The sequence below is a fragment of the Xiphophorus couchianus genome, chromosome 2, assembly GCF_001444195.1.
Source record: "Xiphophorus couchianus chromosome 2, X_couchianus-1.0, whole genome shotgun sequence".
Lineage (NCBI taxonomy): Eukaryota > Metazoa > Chordata > Actinopteri > Cyprinodontiformes > Poeciliidae > Xiphophorus > Xiphophorus couchianus.
This window is the reverse complement of record NC_040229.1, coordinates 4,461,699-4,483,551: the sequence shown is the minus strand read 5'-3', so window position 1 is coordinate 4,483,551 and position 21,853 is coordinate 4,461,699. Positions and strand designations below refer to the sequence as shown.

Sequence of the window (21,853 nt, the reverse complement as noted above, 5' to 3'; positions counted from 1 at the left end):
TTTTATTTTGAAGGTACAAACAAAAAGAAAAAGACCTGACAGGAAGTGGAAAAAATGAGACATCAGAAAACAGAAGGTGGGGAGGTTCTGGTTCTGTATCTGGTCCTGTCTGGTTCTGGTTGTGGTTCTGGTCCTGGTTCTGCCGGGTCAGTTCATTAGCAGCTCCATCTGGACCAGCCTGGCGTTGGTGTCCCCGGCCATGTTGTAGGGAATCGTCCCGGCGAAGGTGATGAGCGCTCGGGCCTGAAGGCGCAGCTGCTGTTTGACCAACCGACCAATCGGATCAATTTCAGCTGTTAATGTTTGCTGGCACCAAATAAGCTTTTATTCTGAAAGCGTCGGCGGCATTTCCTCTCACCGTGCCTCGGTCCTCTGCGGATCTGGGCGAGCGGCCCGGTGTTCCCGCTGGCGCCCCCTTCAGGCGTTTGTACTGGGTGAACAGGATGTTCATGGTGGCCAGCAGAACTTCAGACAGGTTGTGACGCACCTGAGGTCAGAAAGGTCAAACTGTTTACTGACCTGGGACAGTTCAAAGGTCAAACTGTTTACTGATGGACAGGAAGAATAAAATCTGTTCAGCCAAGATGGAACCGAGTCGGCAGATTTGGTGTTTGAACTTTAGAAACATGAAGTGTTTAGTTTCAGGGGGTTGAAGTCAACCCACCAGCTGGAGGATTAAACTATAAAATCATTTAAATCGGTAGAACCGACCAACCACCGGGTCAGAACATCGAAGTCATCCGCCATGATTCTGAGACAGATTGTCTGTCGCCCCCTGTTGGCCTGCCTCTGCTGTGGAGGAACTCAACCTCTACCCTGGATTAATCAGTGGGCGGAGCCAGAAATAAGCCCCTCCCACCTCATCGCTGAAGTTCCTGAAGGCCGCCACTCGTTCTTCCACGCTGTCCTGGCTAAGAGGAAGCAGCTTCAGGCGCTCCATCACCTGCAGGCAGACAGATGGACAGTCAACACTGGCAGCAGCCTCTGGGGTCAGAGGTCATTTCACTCACGTCGTAGGCTCGGTCCACGTGACCCGCGTGGTACTCGTCGAAGAAGGTCATGAGGTCCAGCAGCAGGTAAAAGGTGCTGCTGATGGACTTCTCAGCAGCTGTGCCCTGAGAGCGATACCTGCACAGGGAGCAGAACCAGGGTCAAGAGTCAAACCGATGCCTTGGACGTTAGCGTCGGTTTCAGATCAGATGTCGGCATCATGATGCGAGTGTTGCCATGGTTACCTCTCGGCGATCACCACGGCCGTGTTCTTCAGCCTCTCCTTGTTGGACTGCGGAGCGCTGACCTGAGCGATGACTGGACTCAGCAACCTGTTCATCAGCTCCAAAACCTTATCTGGGTTCTGCAAGGCGTACAGTCAGCAGAACCACGTCAGCAGGTCCAGATGGACCCGATACAAACAGGTTCTGCTGTTCTGAGGTTCTGCTCACCTTGGCCAGCTCGTACAGCCTCACAGCCTCCTCAAACAGACCCTTGTTCTCGGCCTCCAGAGCCACTTTGCTGATAATGGTTCTGGTGTCGCCTGCAAACTTATCGATGATCCCGGGCTGAAGAGGAGAGCACGCAGTCAGAACCTGCAGCTCAGGCTAAACGGGTCGGAACCGTCTCAACATCGTCAGGAAGCGGCAGAGCTTCAGCAGCCTGACGGTGAGGAAGAGGAGGACATCTTACCTTCCTGCTGCCATCTTTCTCCAGCTTTCCTAGCAGCATGTCGAACTGCAGGAAGAAACACAAAGACCAGAACCTCACAGAAACATTTCAGTCACATATGAGGAGCAGTGATCGCTGCCTGATTTACTCCTTAAAAAAGTTACTTGTAATATCAAGTAATCAGTAAAGTAACAATGTTAGATTGCAAGTTACTTTATGAGATCCATTCAGCAGCAGCTGCCTCAACAGAAAAACAACAACAGCGTCTAAAAATAGCTGTTTCTGCAGATACTGATATTATTATTATTATTATACCCAGCACGGAACTAAAAGACTTTATACAGCTGTTATATGTTGATTCATCTTAGTTTATACAAGTTATTTTTCATGTATTAATGTTTGTGTCAGTTTTAGTGTCTGTCAGCAATCGGCTGGTCCGCCTGTTCTGGGATCGATTGGTAATGCCTCCATCCTCCTCTAGGGGTCGGGTTAGCAACATTTTCAAAATGTACTCAAAAATAAAGCTGGACAATAAATCGATAATATATTTCAAGATGGACATGTGATCAATATTGACAGATAATACCTGATCGAATGTTCAATCATTTTACTGAACTCTGATCCAGAACCACACAGCATTCTGGGAGATGTAGGCAGAGGAAAGGCTTTAGCTGCTCAGCCGCACAGCAAGCTAAGCTAGCTGGTAGCATCAGCTAACTCTCTGGCCCTGTGGTTGCCAAGCAACAACCTGTTAAGCTACCTGCACAGCAGCAGCTTCAGGTTTCACCATCGTGCTTCAAAACTGCTTAAAAATAAAACTCAGCAGGAATGAAAACTGGATAAACTGAAAGACCAGACCAGCAGTTTGGCAGAAATTCAGATATTCAAAACAAAACTAATCAATGGTCAATATCAATTGATATCAAACGATGATATTGTGATTCTTTTTTCAGCCATATGGTCTAGTCCTGCTGATGAGTTTGAGTGATTTTGTCAAATAAAAACTGCTTTGGTTCTGTGTTGTCAGTAGCAGATCCTGAAGCAAACCTCAGGACGGAAAAATTCCCGGAGCTTCCTGATCCGAGTCGCTCACCTCTCGACTCTCGATGACCAGCTCGCTGACGCAGCGCATGAACATGTTTTCCCCCTGGCTGTCCTTCTCGTTGCTGCAGGACAGACAGACAGGCAGCAGCGGTTAGAGACAGAGACTCGCCCAGCAGCAGAGGCCAGATGGAGGACGTACCGCAGGAAGTAGAAGTACTGCAGGGCCTCCCGCGGGTCGGTGGACTCAAACTTGCGCGTGTAGAGCATCAACAGGCGGATGAAGTTGAGGCGGCGGACCATGGGCGGGTCTCCAGGCTCCTGGCTCACTGCAGGGACACGGAGACGCTGTGACCACGTTCTCCGCAGCGCGGATCGCTGCAGTAGCAGGAAAACCACTCACGCAGCTGGGCGCTCTGACCCGACGACTTCAGCAGCAGCCGCAGCTCGTACAACACCAGGGCAACGTGCACGGCGTGGCTGCGCAGCCGCTCCACCCGAAACAGGAAGGCCACGGCTGCCTCGAACTGAGCCGTCAGGAACAACACCTGGAAGTACAGGAAGGGCTGCTGGCTGGCCGAGAAATGGGACTCTCCTATTGGACGAGAAGACGGGGAGGTGGAGACGTCAGCGTAGGGATAAGATCATCCAGGATAAAAATAAACTTCATCTTAAACCAGAGAGCTGGAGCTGAACCGACAACCTCTACAAGCTTCAGGCTGCTCAGAGGAAACGTTTCCTCCTGAGGTCAGAGCAACAACATCCCAACGACAGACGGACGGAATTAAACCTTCATATCATTTATAATAAAATCTGTTTTTCAATCATTAAATAAGTTAAGAAATGACGCTTGCCATGTTCTCAAATTCATCAAGCTGCAAACAGGAAATGGAAAAGTTTGTGACCAGAAACCAAAGAAGCCATGAAACTGAAAACACAGAAAACTCCTGGCCACTGAAATCAGGAGGTCTGAGGTAAAAACTCTTCGTCCAAACAGGCTGGACCCTCGGCTTCTACGGCTCCACCATGAAGGAAGCTACATTACAAAGCTAACGGGTAAAGAGCAGTCCCCCACTGCAAAGAGAGAAGAGCTGAACTGAACATCTTTGCCAGCAATAAAATGTCTGAAACATTCTGACTTTAACTGTTCCATATCTGGAAGGAAAACACGTTCACTTCCTCTGCTGCCAAAGAAATCAGAAATCAACTTCATCATTCACAACTTCTTCTGTTTGCAGATTGGCCTGATTGAAAATCTACTGGAGGAATCCAGGTCAATGGGAGAAATCCCTGACTGAGCACCAAAGGCAGATGAGAATCAAGAACGACCAGGCTAGATTTATGCTAAATGCAATAATTAAATACTGAATAAAAGAGAGAATCATCATTCTAAAAGATCATCAACAGTAAATATGGAGTCAGAACCCAAAGTTCCAAGACTGTGGTCTGCAAGACAACTCTGTCGTAAGTCCAGAGACAAAGGTCAGAGGTCATTCTGGGATGTGCCTGAGAGGAAAAAAGGAGTCCTCCATGTGGAAAGCAGAAAATCCTGTCTGAGGTGTCAGAGGTCACCAGAACATGGCTTCATAAATATTGATAGCTGTAGTTTCCTGCGGGCCCTGAACGCCTCATCAACTCCTTCAGAAGAAACTAGAAACGCTGAGCTGAGGCTCATCGGCTTGACGTTTTAATTAGAAATATTTGAATCCTCTTGTTGGCTGAGAGTCTGAGGAGCCAAGCAGGGCGCAGTGCTTCGCCGCCGTATCGCTCACTCGCAGCATTTCAGCTCTAAACGCAGCATCGCATGGCAGGAGGACGAAGGAGGGAGAGAGAGAGACAGGGAGAGAGAGAAGGCTAACAACAGATGACAAAGAACACATGGAGAGCAAAAGGAGAGCTTTACAGGACAGAACGCCTGAAGGGTGAAAGTGTGCAGGAGAGGATGAGGAGGCAGCCAATCAGAAGTGATGAAGCAGCAGAGAGCCGACAGGATGGGAGAGGAGTGAAGAAGATCCTCTCTGCGGACAGCAGAGAGGATCATCGGGGCCCCCCTTCCCTCCATTCAGGACATTTCATCCCAGCGCTGCGTGTCCTGAGGCCGAAACATCGTCAGTGACCCCTCACACCCCCACCATGGACTGTTCTCCCTGCTGCCCTCTGGAAAGAGGTTCTGCAGAATCCGGTGCAGGTCCACCAGGTTCTGAAACAGTTTTTTCCCACTTGCCATCAGACTGCTGAACTCTTAACTGGACTGCACTTAAAATCTGGTCTCCACTTTATACCTTGCACATGTACAGAGCTAAATAACTTCTATTTTACTGTCATTCCTGCATTTTATATTTTATATTTAGATTTATATTCATATTTTATACTGTATTGTATTTTACTCTGGAGTAACCTCACAACATTGGAACCTCAAACATTATCCTGAGCCGTATGGAACGAAATTTCATTCTGTATACAGCCTGTGCATGCAAAATGACAATAAAGTCAGTCTAAGTCTAAGTTCCTGGGCTTCTAGTCGGATTTTATGGAAAAGTTTCCAGCAGCAGACAAACAGCTGAACTATTACAGCGGCCATCTTTATGATGATGGCGAAGATTAGAGTCAGGAAGATGATGAAGATAGCAGAACAGTCTTCCTCCCGGTGACCTCAGAGCAGCTCCTCTGGTCTTTTCCTACGGATTTACTGTAAATTGATTCACCGTAGAGAATAGAGCAGCGTTAGCGAGGGATGAAGGTGTGTACCGTAGTCTTCCAGCAGCTGCTTCTGCAGCTGCGGCAGCGTCAGCCGGTCCTGAGGAGAGCTGCTGCTGTCATCGTCGAAGCAGACCTGGTTCAACTGCAGGAGAAGCACAGAGGCGTTAGAGAAGAAGAGCCACTCCACCCCTCCTCCCCCTTGGGACCACAGCGCCACCTTCAGCCACAGGTAGTCGTCCGTCTTGTCCGCCACCTCCCCGTGGCTGTCGTTGACGTCGCACTTGCCGATCAGGCAGTAGACGGCCCGCTTGTAAGGGTCGGCGCTGTTCCTCAGAACTCTGCGGTAGTGGAGGCGGAGCTTGTTCTCTGACGCTGGAGACAGGCTGAGAGCGGGAGAGGTGAAAGGTCAGCTTCATGTCCGGGTCCAAAGCGACCTCCTGGACCGGGTCCTACCGTTTGTCTGGGCTGCTCATGTACTCCTGGAACCAGGACTTGAAGTCTCCCAGCTGATGCTGCGCCCGGCTCACCACCGTCATGGCGGCGTTCATGTCGCCGCAACGCAGGCAGTAGTAGATGATGGCCCAGACCGGCTGGCCCTCCACCTCGCCGTCCTGCAGGAAGTGACACAGAGCCATCAGCTGAACGCACTGTCACTGTTTTCTTTACCACTTCCTGCTGGCAGAATATTTTCTGGGGCGAACTGTGGCGTCGCTCCCCCCCTGTGTGTGTGTGTGTGTGTGTGTATACCTGCATGCCCGGCAGCGGCCCTGGCAGCTTGATGTTGAGGAAGCTTCGGACCAGCTGGTAGGTGCCGGGCACACCGCCCAGCTGTGCCTGATGCAGGTTGCCGAACACGGTTCCCATGGTGAAGCTCTTGTACCTGCAGACCAGGAGAAGCGCTCAGCTGAGACCAAAGATCAGAACCGGATGCGTAAGCGTTTCCGGGTCGGTACCGGTTCTCCAGGAAGCCGAGCGCCTGCCGTATGAAGGCCATCTGCATCTCCACGGCGGTGCGACTTTTCAGCGTGTCTCTGGCCGGAACCAGCAGCACGTCGGCCATCTGCTTGACCATCAGCCAGAGGTCCGACACGTTCTGCAGGAACCAGCCACAAATACTGCTCAGAGACAAACATCTGCTGTTTTAGCAGGTTTTCCCCAGCGTATTATAAGCCTGGCAGCCCGCCATGCTTTACTCGCCCCCCACCAGGCCAATTGTTGCTTGTTTTTGTTATTAGGAAAATTACATTTTCAATTTAATCTGTATTGCAAACGTCTCTGTTGCTGTGAGTGTTTCAGTGGCGGACCGGATTAATTCCTAAAAGATATGTGTATAGAACATAGTTTTATAGTTTATGCATTTAAAGCAGGACCATTCACTCCGCTGGCGCCTCCCGCGCTGCTGCTGCTTCATCTCTAAAGTTTACCTCAGCGCGGATCGCGCTCCTCCTTTCACTCTAACTGGACTCAGGCTGACCTGTATGGATATTTACCCCCTGTGAGGAATTATGATTCTTTCCAGAGTTTTTGATCAAGTTAGGAGTGTAAACCCACCGTGTTAGCTCTGGTTGTGCAGCTCTACGTGAACCTTAGGAATAACTTGTAGTGGCTTTCAGAGGAGCGTTGAGCGAGAGGTGAGAATGATTTATAATTGTAGACAAAGAAATTTGCACGGCTTTTCCATCTCAACTCGCTGCCCAGCGTGTGGCGCTGTCTGCCCTGTAAAGTTCATGTGTGTGTCCCGGTTGGTTAGCGGTTAACTAACCGGCGCTAACCTCATCATGCAGGTTCAGCCGGTGAGGAGTTTTCGCCTCGTAGTCACGCTTCACGCTGGTTTTATATTATTTTATTATTATTTTTCCATTTACACGATGCATCAAATCATACCAAATGTTTTGTCCACTTAGTCAGACAGAGTTAATGCGTCCAGCCGCGCGGAGATCTGAGAAACTCGTCCCATAAACTGGAGCAACCAAAACAGTTTCTGTGTCTCTTGTTAAAAACTCAACAGACAGAAATGTTAGAGCTGCTAAAGAGCCGCTGACTTAACTTGGATTAAACAGATGTGCAAATAATTGATATTTATCTTAATTGTATTTTTTTAAGACTAGTTGTGGGTTTAAATAGTTTCACTGACAATGTTTTCCCATAACATATAATTACCCAGTAATATTTTTACATTTCCTGTCTACTTAACATCTTTTAATACTCATGACATGGCGGACCCCTCGGCGCCCCGACCGCCGGGCTGAGCAGGTCCTCTGGGGGAAACTCTGTGTCGGATCTCTGTCGCTGTATGGATTGTAAAGTTATCCAGGTTATTGGCACTTCAGTTTCAGTCTGAGCTCCGGATTTATCACATAGCCAAAAAACATTTTATATCAATAACTGCTGTCCTGATTGTTTTGGCCCAATAATAAACCAACTGAAACATTTATGGTTTAAATATAGAAAGCTTGCATGAACTAAAGGTCAAAGGTTAGGGAGAGTGAACAGGAAGAGGAGGATGTGGCCCTACCTTGTCGTCCATGGTGGTGGCGGCGGCAGCGCACAGATCCCCCAGGCTGGGCTGGATGTGTCCGCTGACGATCTTCTCGTTGAAAACGTAGATCTGAAAGCGAAACGTTATGGCCGGCTGAAATGATTGACGGTGAGAAACAGCAGCAGGAGAATCAAAATGTTGAAGAGGTCTTCAAACAGGACGATGAAGATGAGGCAGACGACGCTGCATGCGATGTGGCGACACATCTTCTGATGAAGTCCTGCGTCACCCAGCGGATCGGAACAGGAAGCGTCCGCTGCCCGATCGATCAATACATTCGATCGATCAGCCCGCTCCCGGCTTCGTGCGACCCGGTTTCAGTCAAAAGGCGGGCCAGCTGCTTTAACACGGCTGCCATGGCAACGCCACCAACTATTAGCTCGTTAGTTTGGGCTGTTTCCTCCAGAGGCTCATTTCATTCCAGAGGAGAATATAGACGCACTTTTACCAGAACAACATCTTTAAGTCATGAGATAAAAGTCGTTTTAATGAGAGCAAAGCTTCAAACTAGTTACTAAGACCTGAGCAGTTCCGTCCATCTGGTTCTTACAAACTGGCTGGAAAACTGATCAAATATAACTTCACAAGATGTCCAACATCCCTCATTTTAATTTCTGATTGTTTGTGTTGGAGTTCTCATAAAACTACACATGTATTCCGTTACCATTATGAATTTATTGCGGTGATATGACGACGTTATTCTGGTAACATTATGAATTGGTTTTGGTAAAACAGAAGTGGCTCCAGGTACGCAGAGCGCTGGGCGGCTGATAAACTCAACGAGAACTAGCAGAAAATAAATATCGATTTTCTAAAAGTTCAAACTTTAAAAAACAAAATTTTAAAGCATTGTGCAAAAACAGGCCATTTCGATTAATAAATGAACAGTACATTTTATTTTTTTTATGCTAATTTTGGAGCCATGTGTTTCTTAGGACTCCAGCGATAGCCACCTTCAAAATAAAAGCCTACACCATTTCTGAGCTCCTGGCGGCTCTCAGGATGATGATGATGATGATGAACATCTGCTAGCACCAAGCTGTGTGGATCTAAACTATAACAAAACTTCTACAGAACCTCTATTAACACTGAGCAGAAAGTTCTGGAGCAGAAACCCAAAAGTTCCGTTTGGTTCTGATGGACTCACCTGGCGTCCGTAGGCGACCTCCACGCTGTTCAGGGCGCTGCGGCCCGGAGCTGCCGCCTCGCTCACAAAGCTGGGCTGCAACAGAAGAGCAGGAGTCACATGCAACATCACGGAGAACCGACAAAAACATCACGGAGAACCGACCCAGATGTCTAACCCGAACCAGCCCTCTGGAGCTCCGGTTCGCTCCAGTGAACTGCCTGCATGTCATTTCTGATCAGATTGTCTGACTTCCTGCTGTTTCCAGCTGCTGCATGCTCCATCAGATTATGTTACAAAAATACTCCATCTAATAACTCTGACTGTTTTCCTTCATGGCAGAAGGATGGAAGTAGTGGAACCAGTCTGGATGGCAAAACACGAGCTGCATGGAGGAAGAGCGACGGCTAACAGTGTGGAGGAAAGATCACACAAGTGATCATCGACTTCTGGAGGGAGTCTCAGGAAAACATGATAATTTGGGGGAAGTTATGATGATGATTCGATTTCTGATCGGTAACACAGAGTTCAGGTAAACAGTCGTCCATCCAGATACTGATGGACTGCGATGGTGATGATAAACGTGCGGCGCTCAGTTAACCGAAGCTGCAGCGTCTGCATGCCATACCTCCACATCCTGGCTGAAGTCCAGCGCGTCTTCTCCGGCCCCCAGCAGCGTGTGCAGCACCCTCTGCTTCACCTGCTCCCACTGGACCAGCATGGACTCCCGGTGGTACTCCTCAGCCAGCAGGAAGGTCTGGGGACAGACGGAGGTAGAGATGTCACGTTATTATGGACACCTGGACAGGTTAGCGCCTACAGCGGGACACGGGCTAATCACCTGCTACTTCCTGTTAGCGCCTACAGCGGGACACGGGCTAATCACCTGCTACTTCCTGTTAGCGCCTACAGCGGGACACGGGCTAATCACCTGCTACTTCCTGTTAGCGCCTACAGCGGGACAAGGGCTAATCACCTGCTACTTCCTGTTAGCACCTTCAGCAGCGTGTCCTACAGGACTCTCAGGCCAGAATAACAAGTGGGACAAGGAAAAACTAAATGCTCCGATTTGTTTTTCGTCCCTCAAAGCCTCTACAAAACGTAGAGAGGGTATTGCAGGTTTATCTCATTACTCACTTTGCATATTTTTAAATGTCTCCACTGCAGATTATACCATTAATTTTTGTTCATTCTGAGCAATAAAACCAAAATTTAAGTAACTTTTACTGAAAAGTATATAGCCAAGTTTAATAAATTCATTAAAAGCAATAACATCCATCCATCCTCTTCCCTTTATACGGGGTCGGGTCGTGGGGGTAGCAGCTTTAGAAGGGAGGCCCAGACTTCCCTCCCCAGCCACTTGTTCCAGCTCCTCCGGGGGAATCCCAAGGCGTTCTCAGGCCAGCCGAGAGACATCGTCCTTCCAGCATGTCCTGGGTTTTCCCCTCCTCCCGGTGGGACCTGAACTCCTCACCACGGAGGCGTTCAGGAGGCATCCTGACCAGATGCTCCTCTCGATGTGAAGGAGCAGCGGCTCTACTCTGAGTCCCTCCCGGATGGCTGAGCTTCTCTCTCTAAGGGAGAGCCCAGACACCCTGCAGAGAAAACCCATTTCGGCCGCTTGTATCTGCGATCTCATTCTAGATCGACCGGTAAATCGAGAGCTTCGCTTTTTGGCTCAGCTCTCTCTTCACCACGACGGACGGGTACAGCGCCCGCTTCACAGCAGACGCTGCGCCAATCCGCCTGTCGATCTCCCGCTCCCTTCTTCCCTCATTCGTGAACAAGATCCTGAAATACTTGAACTCCTCCACTTGGGGCAGGACACCCTCCCTGACCCGGAGAAGGCTCTCTACCCTTTTCCGGCTCAAGACCTCGGATTTGGAGGCTCTGATCCTCATCCCGGCCGCTTCACACTCGGCTGCGAACCGCAGATCACGACCTGTTGAAGCCAACAGGACCACATCGTCTGCAAAAAGCAGAGATGAGATCCTAAGGCCACCAAATCGGATCCCCTCAACACCTTGGCTGGTCTAGAAATTCTGTCCATGAAAGTGATGAACAGAATCGGTGACAAAGGGCAGGCAGAGTCCAACTCTCACCGGAAACGAGCCCGACTTACTGCCGGCAATGCGGACCAGACTCTGACACCGGTCATACAGGGACCTGACAGCCCGTATCAAAGGGCCCGGTACCCCATACTCCCGGAGAACCCCCCACCCCAGTCTGCCAATCCAGGGGAACTGCCCCCGATGTCCATGCAATATTGCAGAGTCGCGTCAACCAACACAACCCTACAACATCCAGAGCCTTAAGGAACTCCAGGTGGATCTCATCCACCCCCGGGGCCCTGCCACCGAGGAGCTTTTTAACCACCTCGGCGACCTCGCCCCCAGAGATTGGAGAGCCCAACCCAGAGTCCCCAGGCTCAGCTTCCTCAATGGAAGGCATGTTGGTGGGATTGAGGAGGTCTTCGAAGTACTCTGCCCACCAGCCCACAACGTCCCGAGTAGAGGTCAGCAGCACACCATCCCCACTATAAACAGTGTTGGTGCTGCACCGCTTCCCCCCCCTGAGACGCCGGATGGTGGACCAGAATCGAACAGAAAGCAATAACAATAAGCTGGATATTGAATACTTTGTGCTGTAGTCGACGTTTTCTACTGGAAGATTTTAATTTGTTATAAATCTGTTCTCATTAAAAGTCTCCACAATTGGCCTCACTTTGGAAACCCTTGACCTTCAGTTCACCTTCATTAACCAGCTAGAACGAGTTCAAAGGTCAGCATCAAAATCAGCAACGAGAGAAACCAGCAACTTCTCCTCCACTAATCCCCTCTCTGGCCCGGTTCTGGCGGTGTACTGACCCTGCGGCGGGACTCCTCGATGGCGGCCAGCAGAGCGTTGTCCCTCTCGTTCTTCAGGAAGCCCTGAGGAGAAACAGAAGGGCTGAGAAACGAGACGGATAAAAACTAGAACAGAAACGGGAGGAAATGGAGAGAACTTCTAGAATAGAGCTAGAACAGAAAAACAGAGATAAATCAAATAGACTGGACGAACCGCAGATTATATATCTGAAGCCAATAAAATAGAATGAATAATAGAAGCAAAGCAAATAGAGCGGCATCTTTTCTAGATGAAGGCAGCAGCCGACCAGATCAGTACGGTCTGAACCCGTCAGAACCCGACCGGTACCCACAACAGACCCAGTAATACTTCCCAACTCAACCCAAGGGCTGAGGCTGATTTATGCTCCATGATAATAATAATAACATTAATAGTAGGAAATAAACATCATGTTTTATCGAACCAGAGTTACAAAATCAGGCCAGGCCTCAGAACCAGAACCGGCCGGACTCTAACAGGAAGTCATGGAGCTGAGCTCAGTCTGCAAGTCATCATCAGAGACGAAGCAACTACAGAAAAACTACCGAGCTGATCCAGACCAACACCCCTCACCAGAACCAGAACTGGACCCCCCTCCTCCCAGCACAGAGAAAACTCTTCATCAGTGTGAGGAAGACTCACGCATGCTGAGGCGTCCAGACGGTCCGAAGAGAAGGGAAGAGACGGAGGACGGCAGAACGGCAGCAGGAGAATTTATGGTGAACGGACTGAACCACGTAAGATTTGAGACGGGGGTTCAGGAGGAACCATTCACTCTGTCACATATTAACCCTCCATCAGCTGTCACTCTCTCACTTCCTTCACCTCATAAGCCTGCATTCTTCCTGCCATTACCCCCCAACGCAATTACAGAAACAGATTTTTACCCTCAGTCGATGGCGTCCGACGTCCTGTTTTGAAATTAGGCTAATTATACTCTTAAGGGTCATATTGATTTAATGAAGGGGTTTCATTATTTCCTCCCCCATTACATGCCCCCGGTGGGGTGGACTAATGGGGGAGGATGGGGTAGCAGCGGGAGGAGGAAGATACAGCAGAGAGATCTCCAACTAAAGTTACCAAAGTTCAGCAACAACCTCAGAACTAACAGCAATCTGCAGACGGAAGCTGAGTTCTCTTCCTGTCAGCCGGCTGTAAAAGCCTCCAGGCCAGCAGAAATCAGCTGAAAGAAACATCAGGCTGCAGAGAGGAAGGGTCAAAGTTCAACCTTTACTGGCCAAATCCACCATCTGATTATTAAAATGGAAAATGCTTGAAAACATGAAAACATGTCTCTCTGTTTCATACTGGCAGTCCAGTTGACATTTAAAGGGGGTGTTACTGCGCCCCCTACAGAGAACTAGCGTAAGTCTGGGATTCTGAAATTAGCAAGTTGGACCCGGCCCGGCGCTCTGGGACTCTACCTGAATGTCGGTGTCTTTGACCGGCTCCAGCGGCTCGAAGGTGGTGGCAGCACTCAGACTCTCCAGTCTCTGGGAGATGTGGAAGATGTCCAGGCCTCTGGACCCAAGCAGGATAGAGCTAAAGAGGAACACACACACACACACACACCGTGAGACACAGAGGCTGCTGATGGCCACTAGAGGGCAGACCAGCCCACCACAGCATTCCAGTACCACCAACAGCCAAATGGGTCTGTCCAGGTCTGACCGGGAGCGATGAATAACGTACGCTTTAACGTCAGCTGCATCCTGGGAGGTCCGTGTCAGAGTTCTGGACCGGAGCCGCTCTCCAGCCTGCTGGATCTCCTGGAGGTTCCTCTCAACGTGCGGCAGCTCAGACACAGCTTCGGTTTCTGCAGCCAGCTGCTCGGCCTGCTGCAGCAGCTCCCCAAAGCCTTCTGCGTCCATGGCTCCACAGAGGAGGAAGACCTTCAGAACCACAAACACAGGTCGGATTTATGGAGGATAAACGCCGACGTGGTTCAGGCCGGGAAAATGAAACGCTTCCAACATCCTTTCAGTCCTGACAGAAGCAGAAATCATGTCCATTTCTGTATTCTCTCCTTAGGCAGCCCACATGTCTCTCGATGAACATTTCATCTCTAAATAAGCATCTACTGCATGAAACCACATCGCTTTATTTCATTTCAGCTCAGTTAGAATAAATTAAATTATTTATCTTTGCTAGATGTCAAAATATATAGAGCGAGATAAAGGTTTTAGGACGTATCAATTTCACTATAATATTTGCTTTGAAAAATAAAACATGCCGTGTATTTTCTGTTTTTATTGATAAAAAATATAATGTCCTTCTAACCATTTACAAGGAGCTTCAGCATTAAATATCTTGTAGAAAAATGCTGCCTTGGCAACTGAAAAACAAAACATGACGAATGAATTTTTGTTTTTCTGCTCTGTTCTTCATCTGTCTCTCTTAATTTTATTCAGATTTATATACTTCACAATTCAACAATATATGTTCCACGTTGTATTTTCTTCCACATCTCTCACATTATGTTTTTCCTCCTAGTTAAATATTTGTCATGTCTGACCAAGACGCAGTCTCATTATTGTTTCTCTTTCGCTCACTAACAGACTTAATACAGATTTTTGTATCAATTCTTTCTTCATTTCATCTTTTCTGCCATATTTTCAACAACATTAAGTATTTATTGTGCAGATTGTTAAATGAATGAACTTTGAGATGTAAACATGAAAGCTGCGCATCTGCTTCTGCGCACATGGAGCTGTTCTGATAGCTTTTGGCGTTAAAAATAAAAACTAAGAAGTCAGTTAAAAGCACAATTCACAAAAGAAAACATAGAAATATCAAATTGAGACTTTATTTGCTGACTTTAGTCATTTAGAAAATCACGTGTTTGAAGTATTCAGAGCTAGCCGTGTTAGCATGCTAACAGTCAGCTAGCAGGCTAACGGTGGTGCTAACTGTTTTGCTGGTTGCTGCTGAAGATGAAGCAGCTTCTTACCTGGACAGAGAAGCGGGGGCAGCAAAGGTCTCCTCCGGGCTTCACCGGCAGCTGAAGATCCTCAGTTAGAAAATAGTTTCCTTCAGAAGAAACTGGAATCCAACTTCCGCCCGGTATTTCTGAAGCTTGATTGTGATTGGTCGAGAGCTAGTCCCTACCGGAAGAACTTCTTCTTCTTCTTGGTTCTAAAGAGATGTTATACCGAGAGTCGGTGGACCGGGAGTACCAGGACCGGAAGTGGGGGAGAGTTCAGAGGGGAGTTAGCAACGAAGCTAACAGTTGAGTGTGCCCGTTTGTTAGAGGCGTGAGCTGCAGCCTCAGGAATAGCAGCTTGTACCTATTTCTAATAAACCCTGTTTGGCGGGACTACATCTGCGGTGTTGGCGTCATTACATTATCATCCTTAACTGTCTAGTCTATTAATGTAGGGGGGATGCATTTTAATTTCTGAGCCTGCCAATATTTGCGTCCTCTGTCTATTATCCTGTTGATATGAAACTTACAGCAGAAGTAGCTCAGAGAACAAGTGTCATTACGTAGAAAAGGTAAAATCCCTCTTAACTATTTATATCTCCATTTTAGCAGGGGATGCATTTTACTGCAAACCCTATTATTAGCCTGCCGATTTCTGCATGCCCTCTCTATTTTCCTCAAATATTATCCTATTGATATAAAACTTATATAAGATAAGATAAACCTTTATTGTCATTGTCACAAGAACAACGAAATTTAAAAAGTGCCATCAGTCAGTGCATTTGCTTAAAAACAAAAAATAACTGTCTCACAATTTACACACAATGTAAGAAATAAATAACAAATAACTGAACTAATAAATAAGAACAGCCACATTCTCTCATACATCATTCATGATGATTAATGGTTGTTTTTGATTGCATTTAGTTTTGTTATTGCTATCGAGTAGAAACTGTCTCTGAGACGGTTGGTTCTGGTTCTGGTTGCTCTGTATCTTGTGCCTGAAGGCAGCAGTGTGAACAGAGAAGGTCCGGGGTGAGAAGTGTCCTTTGTGATGTGTTGTGCTTTTCTTAGACAGCGGTCGCTGTGCAGGTCCTCCAGTGAGGGGAGAGGGCAGCCAATGATTTTTTGGGCTGTATTCACAACCCTTTGGAGAGCTTTCCTTTGAGCCGTAGTGCTGCTGTTATACCAGACGCAGATACAGTAGGTCAGTATGCTCTCTATGGAGCACTTGTAGAAGGACACCAGCAGCTTCTCCTTGATGCTGTTCCTCCTGAGAACCCTCAGGAAGTTCAGTCTTTGCTGGGCCTTTTTTATCAGCTCCAAGGTGTTCATGTTCCATGTGAGGCCCTGCTCAATGTGGACCCCCAGGAAACGGAAATCAGCTACCCTCTCCACACATTTTCCCCCAATGGTTAGTGGTGTAATGTCCGTTTTATTCCTCCTGTAATCTATTATGAGTTATTTTGTCTTTGAGTTGTTGAGGAGCAGATTGTTCTCCCTGCACCACTGCACCAGCCGCTCCACCTCTCCCCTGTAGGCGGACTCGTCGCCTCCTGAGATGAGCCCCACCACTGTGGTGTCATCAGCAAACTTGATGATGGTGTTGCTGTGGTGGGCAGAGGTGCAGTCGTATGTGTACAGACAATAGAGCAGGGGGCTCAGCACACAGCCCTGTGGAGAGCCAGTACTAAGGCTGAGGGCAGTGGATGTATGTTTTCCCACCCTAACTCTCTGCTGTCGGTTGGTCAGGAAGCTCAGGATCCACATGCAGGTGGAGTGAGGGAGGCCCAGGTCCCCCAGTTTGTCCACCAGTCTGTGAGGGAGGATGGTATTAAAAGCAGAACTGTAGTCTACAAAGAGCATCTGCACATAGCTCCCCTGCTGCTCCAGATGTGACAGAGCAGCATGGAGGGCCGTGATCACAGCGTCCTCTGTGGATCTGTTGGCTCTGTAGGCGAACTGGTGGTGGTCAAAGCCAGGAGGGAGAAGTGCTGTGATGTGACCCCGGACCAGTTTTTCAAAACACTTCGTCACCACAGGGGTTAGTGCCACTGGCCGGTAGTCGTTGAGGCAGGAGATGTGAGGTTTCTTGGGTATGGGGACTATGGTGGAAGATTTCAGGCAGGATGGGACTGTAGACAGGGCTAGGGACTGGTTGAAGATCCTGGTGAAGACTCCAGCCAGCTGATCGGCGCAGTCTTTCAGGACACGTCCAGGGACGCCATCAGGTCCAGCAGCCTTCCTCGGGTTGACAGCCCGCAGTGTGCGCCTCACCTCGTGCTCCTCTACAACGAGGGGTGTGGTGTTGTGGGTTGCTTGGTGTAGTGTGGCTGCCTCTGTTGGCTTCACCTCAAAGTGGGCAAAGAAGAGGTTCAGCTCCTCTGCCAGCGTGGCGTCGCCTTCCGCAGCTGCGAGGTTGGTCCTGTAGTTGGTGAGATGCTGGATTCCCTGCCACACCTGCCTGCTGTTGTTGCTGTCAAGGTAGCCCTCTATCCTCCTCCTGTAGTCAGACTTAGTCATTCTGATGCCGCTCTTCAAGTTAGCTCGGGCTGTACTGTAGACGGTCCTGTCCCCAGACCTGAAGGCAGTATTCCTGGTCTTTAGCAGTCGCTGGACCTCCTGAGTCATCCAGGGCTTCTGGTTTGGGAAGACCCGGATGTGTTTATCCACAGCTACAGTGTCAATACAGTTCTTGATATAGCACAGTACACTGTCCGTAAAACCCTCCAGGTCCTGATGTTCAAAAACATCCCAGTTTGTCCTGTCGAAACAGTCCTGCAGCTGCTGTGTCGCATCCTGGGGCCAGGATTTTATGGTTTTGGTGATGGTTGGAGCAGTTTTCCTGAGGGGGGCATAAGCAGGAATTAAATGCAGGGACAGGTGATCCGACTGACCCAGGTGAGGAAGTGATCTAGCCCTGTAGCCTAGCTTGATGTTGGAGTAGACTTTGTCCAGAGTGTTAGCCTCTCTTGTAGCACACTTTACATGCTGGTGGAATTTGGGGAGCGCCGTCTTCAAGTCTGCATGGCTGAAGTTCCCCGCTATGATGTGCACAGCATCTGGATAGATGCTCTGCAGATGGCTAATGCTGCCATGCAAAAGTCCAATAGCTGTTTTAGCATTAGCATCCGGTGGGATGTAAACAGCGGTTACCATGACTACGGTGAACTCTCTGGGGAGGTATATTGGTCTGCATCTAACAGTCACATACTCCAGGTCTGGGGAGCAATGGCTGATGACAGTCGCTGTGTTAGTAACCAGGTGTTGTTCAGGTACACAGAGCCTCCTCCTCTGCTCTTACCGGAGTCCTTCGTTCTGTCGTGGCGCTGTACTGTGTAGCCTGCTAGCTCGATGGCAGAGTCCGCTACATCTGGATGCAGCCAGGTCTCCGTGATCAGAAGAATACAGCTGTCCTTCACTGCGCTGTGAGATGCAGCCTGTAGTCTCAGTTCATATATATAGAACGACTCTGATTATGTAGAAAATTGTATTTCACTTGTAACTGTTTGTTTCTTCAAGTTTGGAGGGGATGCATTTTTTGGCAATATGGATTTTGAACCTGCAGATATATGCATGCCCTCTCTATTTTCCCCAAATATTGTCCTATTGGTATGAAACATTACCAGTAGCTCACAGATCAGGAATGATTATGTAGGAAAGTGAATTATTCCTAACTCTCTATTTGGCTCAGGGATGCATATTTTGGCAAACCAAATTGTTCAAAAGACCTGTAAATGGTTTAAGCTTGATGTTGAGTACTACTGTTTGTATTACTTGATTTCTGTTCAGCGGTACTTTTGTCCCTTAAGGCATACCGTAGTTAGGGCAGTGATGACGTCAGCACACTGCTGTAACCAACGTTGCTGATATCTGGTTTGCAGTTCGGTAGCTGAGCCGCTGTGCTAACACGTGGGAGAGATTTGCAAGAGATGTGTGTTTTCCTTAGAAGTGTGCGTCAATGATAAGAAACCACACACACACTCACCCAGACACACCAAAACACACATTTATGCCCATCCATGTTCAATTGGATCAAGATCTGTAATACAGTTTGGAATACAGATCAGTTAAAGGATCCTGCCTGGTTCATTATTCCATCTGCTGCACCTCATCCTGACATCTGGTCCTGAGCTGAATCCGGGTCTAACTGGTGTTCTGGCCACCTGACACTCCAGGTTGAGAGCAGCGATAAACACGAACAGAGCCTTACAGAGCAAACTCACCTACAAAACTCTTCGGAGAAAAAAAGAAAAAAAAGATCGTCCTGACAGCAATAATTAAAACAATTAGTTACAAAAATGGTTTAAGATTCAAATACAAAAAAGTACAATTTAACATGATCACGTGATAAAGATCAATGCTTCAAAACAAAAATCAAACAGTGTAAAAAGAGTAGAAATTATTACAAGAGAACTTTCACGTTTCAATAAACTGGGTTAATATTTGGCATTTTGTGTTGCAACAATTTAGTGCTTCCTTAAATAAAATTATTTCATTTATAACATGTTGAAAATGGGTGTTTTTTAAAATTATACTTATGAATAAAAAATCGTCAGAATGATCATTTCTTTATTGCCGTAGTTTGATTCTTCCACTTTGTTAGAAGATCAACTTTTATCACATCAGAACTTAAAAGTGAAACAGATTTTCAATGCAAAATCCAGTTTTGAAAACCTTCCAAAAACATTTATAACATTGTAATAAAAAAAGGAGTAGTCTGAGTTTAAGGAGTCGCAAAACACACAGGGAGTAATATTTATGCTAGGTTTCTATTGCAAAAAGTCACTAGAAGGTCAAACCTAAAACACAACTTTAAAACTAATTTTTTATTCATTTTTTGTAAGAAAATAATTGGTTCTGATTTTCTTCAAATATAATTTATAAACATGATTTACAAATTATGAAGTCAAAGTGTTTCCTATGAATTTATTTCTACATTTTTGTCCATAAAGTCATAATATTGATAATCAAAGATGGTTCATTTAGGAAAACTGCTGAAAATGCTTTTAACTCTGGTTTATATTAATGTGCATTTTTAATAAAAAGTCACCATTTTTTACTGTTCATTCTCCAACCATTTCTTTATTAAAGAGCGTTTTATGTGTTGTACTGTGTGCTGCACAGAAAGGTCACATATAAAGTTGAACATTTTCTACTTTCTTTTCAAGACTTTTATCAACTTTGTATTTTTTCTGTTGGTCCTTCTGTTTTTCTCCAGCAGAGGCGAGAAGCCGGTCGGAGCCAATCAGGAAAACCTGCAGGCAGCTGAGGCCGGGGTCAAAGTTCAGCTTCCAGTAGGAGAACCAGCCTGAACACACAGCCAGAGATATAATAGAATGGTCTTGATCGCAGCATGGGTTGGAACGGCCTAGTCAAAGTACAGCCCTAAATCTAACAGACTGACATTCTCCATCCAGTTCGCCTGAGCTGCAGCTGTTTCTGGAAGGTTCTGACCCGATGAGGCTCTGCAGAGCAGACGCTTCATCTTTCAGGCCCATAAAAACGGTTCTGGTTCTGGAACACTGAACACCTGAGGAAGCGCCGCCTGGTTAGCGTCCCGTGACGGCTTCAGGCTCATCGGACCGTCCAGCGCTCTCTTCTTTATTTCCAAGGTCAAAGGTCAGATGGCTATTGCTGCATTATTCTCCTCTGGTCCAGTTTTCACTCACATTTTTCTCCTGATGGTCTCCAGTTGGTCCAACCCTGAAGAAAGCAGGCAGAACTTCCTGTTGAGCGGAACGACCTTTGACCTCACCTCATCTCGTTTCTCTACAGTCTGACTTTTGATTAGATTTTTCTTCTTGTGAAACATTTCCTAAAATGACTGTGATGCTAAATAAACAGCATCAGTTCTGAAACCAACAGAATCGATTCTACCACTTTATTAGGTACAGCTTCGTTAGGTTCTGCTGGACTCAGGTCCCCGACCAGAACCGCTAACTGCTTCAGGAAAAACAGCAAGTTTTTAAAATTAACTTTATTGTAGAAAACAAAAACTAGTGAAGCAACAGTTAGTCAGAAATCTAAAACAATCCCATTTCCCCCCTTTCATCAAACGCATCGCAGCAGGTTTCAGTGTGAGGCTGGTCTGCGATCTCCAAGAGTCCATCATCATCACCATCATCATCATCATCATCACCATCATCACCATCACATCCAGGCTTAGTAGAGCCACAGTGAAACCTCCCAGTTGTCCCCCTCAATCCTACTTGAACTGGTTGTCGATGAGCGTGCCCTTCATCTTGGCCTTCTTGGCCTCCAGCTCGGCCAGCTCCTGCAGCCTCCTCTTGCTCATGCCCTTCCTCTCCAGCTGCTTCTCGATCACTTTGGCGTTCTGGGCGTAGGAGTCGGCCACCTCCCGGGCCTCGATCTCCTCCTCCTCCTCGTCGATGGTGGACACGGTGACGGAGCTGAACTTGCCCATGTCTTTGGTCCGCTTGGTCATCATCACCCGGACCTTCTTGGGGGCCTCCGGCGGCTTCTGGCTGTACACGCTGGTGTTGCCGAAGCCCTGGCCGAACTTCACCACGGCTCCGTCCACGATGAAGGTGGCCGGGCTGTTCTTGTCCTGGTGCTGGTAGAACAGCAGCAGCCCGCACTTCCCGCACTTCTTGCGGTGCTGCCGCTCGATGCCCTCCGCCCTCTTGATGAAGGCCTGCTCCTCTTCCTCCACGTTGCAGAACTTGTGTGCGTGTTTGGCGGCGTCGATGACCCTGGCCCGGTCCCGGGGCCGCATGGGCAGCTTCTCCAGCTGGCAGTCCAGAACCAGAACCATCTGGCCGCAGAGGCAGTAGTAGACGTGGAGCGGCTTCTCGCCGTCGTCGTACTCCTCCCGGTCCCGGGTGTCGGAGCACACCACGCTCCTGGAGACCACCTTAGGCATCTTCTCAGGCCGCCAGGACTCTGGAGCAGCAGCGGTGTTATGGAGGAAACGACTCTCTGCTTCCGGTGGCCGCCACTTCCGCCGCTCCTG

The 21,853-nt window shown here is 48.0% G+C and overlaps 2 protein-coding genes across 4 annotated transcripts; both read right to left on the bottom strand.

The window, feature by feature from the left end:
• Positions 1-83: 83 nt before the first annotated feature.
• Positions 84-15,060, bottom strand: nup93 (nucleoporin 93). 3 transcript variants are annotated; one of them, XM_028005723.1, is made up of 22 exons: positions 14,905-15,060; positions 13,647-13,846; positions 13,379-13,496; positions 11,936-11,998; positions 9,697-9,825; positions 9,090-9,164; positions 7,919-8,011; positions 6,357-6,496; positions 6,151-6,283; positions 5,857-6,014; positions 5,621-5,786; positions 5,452-5,545; positions 3,107-3,298; positions 2,906-3,032; positions 2,756-2,828; positions 1,684-1,728; positions 1,443-1,559; positions 1,236-1,354; positions 1,011-1,128; positions 860-943; positions 359-487; positions 84-258 (listed from the first exon to the last, which is right to left on the bottom strand). In XM_028005723.1, exons 2-22 carry the CDS (start codon positions 13,823-13,825, stop codon positions 148-150), a joined length of 2,463 nt encoding a protein of 820 aa, XP_027861524.1. In that variant the 5' UTR covers positions 13,826-13,846; positions 14,905-15,060; the 3' UTR covers positions 84-147. The 3 variants fall into 3 exon arrangements, with proteins under 3 accessions (XP_027861524.1, XP_027861543.1, XP_027861533.1); XM_028005742.1 differs by having other exon boundaries at positions 84-255; XM_028005732.1 differs by having other exon boundaries at positions 13,647-13,940; positions 14,905-15,051.
• Positions 15,061-19,942: 4,882 nt separating this feature from the next.
• Positions 19,943-21,853, bottom strand: steep1 (STING1 ER exit protein 1). The gene has a single exon (XM_028006109.1). It carries the CDS (start codon positions 21,761-21,763, stop codon positions 21,086-21,088), a length of 678 nt encoding a protein of 225 aa, XP_027861910.1. The 5' UTR covers positions 21,764-21,853; the 3' UTR covers positions 19,943-21,085.

Coding starts and splice junctions, on each gene's coding strand:
- nup93 (XM_028005723.1), bottom strand. CDS start 13,825: ATGGACGCAGAAGGCTTTGGGGAGCTGCTGCAGCAGGCCGAGCAGCTG. Junction 6,497..7,918: donor CCACCACCATGGACGACAAG/GTAGGGCCACAT, acceptor TGGTTCCTGCAG/AACGTGTCGGACCTCTGGCT. Junction 1,560..1,683: donor AGAAAGATGGCAGCAGGAAG/GTAAGATGTCCT, acceptor TCTCCTCTTCAG/CCCGGGATCATCGATAAGTT.
- steep1 (XM_028006109.1), bottom strand. CDS start 21,763: ATGCCTAAGGTGGTCTCCAGGAGCGTGGTGTGCTCCGACACCCGGGAC.